This window comes from Puntigrus tetrazona, chromosome 1 (genome assembly GCF_018831695.1).
Source record: "Puntigrus tetrazona isolate hp1 chromosome 1, ASM1883169v1, whole genome shotgun sequence".
In the NCBI taxonomy this organism is placed as follows: Eukaryota; Metazoa; Chordata; class Actinopteri; order Cypriniformes; family Cyprinidae; genus Puntigrus; species Puntigrus tetrazona.
This window is the reverse complement of record NC_056699.1, coordinates 6,539,528-6,541,551: the sequence shown is the minus strand read 5'-3', so window position 1 is coordinate 6,541,551 and position 2,024 is coordinate 6,539,528. Positions and strand designations below refer to the sequence as shown.

The following is a 2,024-nucleotide window of genomic DNA, read 5'->3' as shown; positions in this document are numbered from 1 at the left end:
TTTTTTTTTTTTTTTTCTATTGGGTGTTAAATTGTTCTTCACACGACAGGAACGCAGTCGTTTACAGTGCTCTGATTGTTCCAAACCTTAATATTACTTAATATTACTACAGTTAATTATTATTATTATTTTATTATTATTTTTGTCTTTCTCCCTCTCTCCCATAGGCAGATATTCCGAACCGTTTTGAGATGAAGCTACACAGGAATAACATCTTGGAGGAGTCTTACAGACGAATCATGTCCCTGAAGAGACCCGACAGTCTAAAGGCTCGTCTCTGGATTGAGTTTGAATCGGAGAAAGGCCTGGACTACGGGGGAGTGGCCAGAGAATGGTTCTTCCTGCTCTCCAAGGAGATGTTTAACCCTTATTATGGGTTGTTTGAGTACTCAGCCACGTAAGTGTCCAAGTGCTTGTCCACTACAGCTTTGTCGAGTTTGACTTTGGCAGATTTGCTCAAACTGACACATAAATCCCGAAACACCCACCTCCGCTTCTCACCTCGTATTTGTATCTCCTTTTAGCATTCGTTCCAGAGGCTTCACTAGCTAACTTGCACTTTTACCACCTTTTCCAGTTCTTACTTCACTTCTAATGCAGTTTTTAGCTGTGGGCAAGAATCTTCTTTTTTATGGCTCCCTTATTTTTATGTTATAATCTGTTTACTTTATATATATTTTTTCATCTGACTGGCTGGCTTATTTCATCTGATTATATCAGATTTTTCTCAATCTTTTTATTTGCTCATCTGTTTGTCTATATCTGTTTCCATGCATGTATATGTCTGTCTATCTGTCTACAATGTTTACATGTCTGTCTCTCTACGTATCTATCTATAAATGCCTGTCTGTTTATAAATATGTCTGCCTCTCTCTCTGTACATATCTGTCTGTCTGTATCGTTGTTCTGAAAGAAAGCGAGCATTTCTTGTGTTACAGAGCCGGTCTGTTATCTTGTTAAATCTCCACCCGTGACACTCATTAGAGGACACAGCAGAGATGGCATCATAATTCATTTATTTAATGTCTCCCTTCTGTCTGTCTGCAGAGATAACTACACGCTTCAGATCAATCCAAACTCCGGCCTCTGTAATGAGGATCACCTCTCATACTTCAAGTTCATCGGTCGAGTGGCCGGCATGGCTGTGTATCACGGAAAGCTGTTAGACGGTACACAAACCTGTTTTTAACAGCCGATCTGAAGCATTTTCACATGACACTTTCTGTATTGTTATAGTTCACTTTTTTTATTTTTATCATGTTATTTTTTTTTTTTTTGCTTGTTCTGGGATTTGTAGTTGCTGTTCCCTCTTGCAAACAGAAATGTATTCTTCTTGTCTGTTTTTGGTTTCTTCATTCGACCGTTCTATAAAATGATGCTGGGCAAGCAGATCACGCTGAATGATATGGAGTCAGTGGTGCGTGCGCGCACACACACACACACACACACACACACACACACACACCCACCAATCAATTTTAATATATAGCCCACAGTGCAACAAAACAGTGCAGAAACCTCATAAAACAGAATTCTCATTGAAGTATTATTTAAAGGCACTGATCTGAATTTAGTGGGCATAATTTTTCTCATTTTTCTCGCTACTGTTTAATGTTCATGTACACCATGCAGGACAGTGAATACTACAACTCTCTAAAGTGGATTCTGGAAAACGACCCCACTGAACTGGACTTGCGGTTCTGCATTGATGAGGACAACTTCGGACAGGTTACACCATTATTTGTCTAATTACAAGCATGTCATTTATTAAAAGAACATTGTAATATATTTGATGTTTTCTTGTGTATGTATTTATAGACGTATCAGGTTGATTTGAAGCCAAGTGGATCAGACATGGTTGTAACCAATGACAACAAGAAAGAATATATAGAGTGAGTTGCTATCTTGCTCTGTTTGTAAATTATTACACAGAGCATTTTATACTGACACAATCTCTTTTTTTTTGGGCTCTGCACAGCCTGGTGATACAGTGGCGGTTTGTAAACCGGGTCCAGAAACAGATG

General features: G+C 38.7%; 2 protein-coding genes across 2 annotated transcripts in view; one reads left to right on the top strand and one right to left on the bottom strand.

Annotated features, from left to right (window-relative positions):
- The window catches only part of elfn1b (extracellular leucine-rich repeat and fibronectin type III domain containing 1b), a 139,148-nt gene that overhangs the window by 77,732 nt on the left and 59,392 nt on the right, over window positions 1–2,024 (bottom strand).
- Window positions 1–2,024, top strand: part of LOC122342514 (E3 ubiquitin-protein ligase NEDD4-like) — an 11,058-nt gene that overhangs the window by 3,007 nt on the left and 6,027 nt on the right. The window contains 5 exon segments of the mRNA XM_043236352.1: window positions 168–397; window positions 1,048–1,169; window positions 1,347–1,417; window positions 1,633–1,728; window positions 1,819–1,892. Of these exon segments, the coding sequence (XP_043092287.1) occupies window positions 168–397; window positions 1,048–1,169; window positions 1,347–1,417; window positions 1,633–1,728; window positions 1,819–1,892 (593 nt within the window).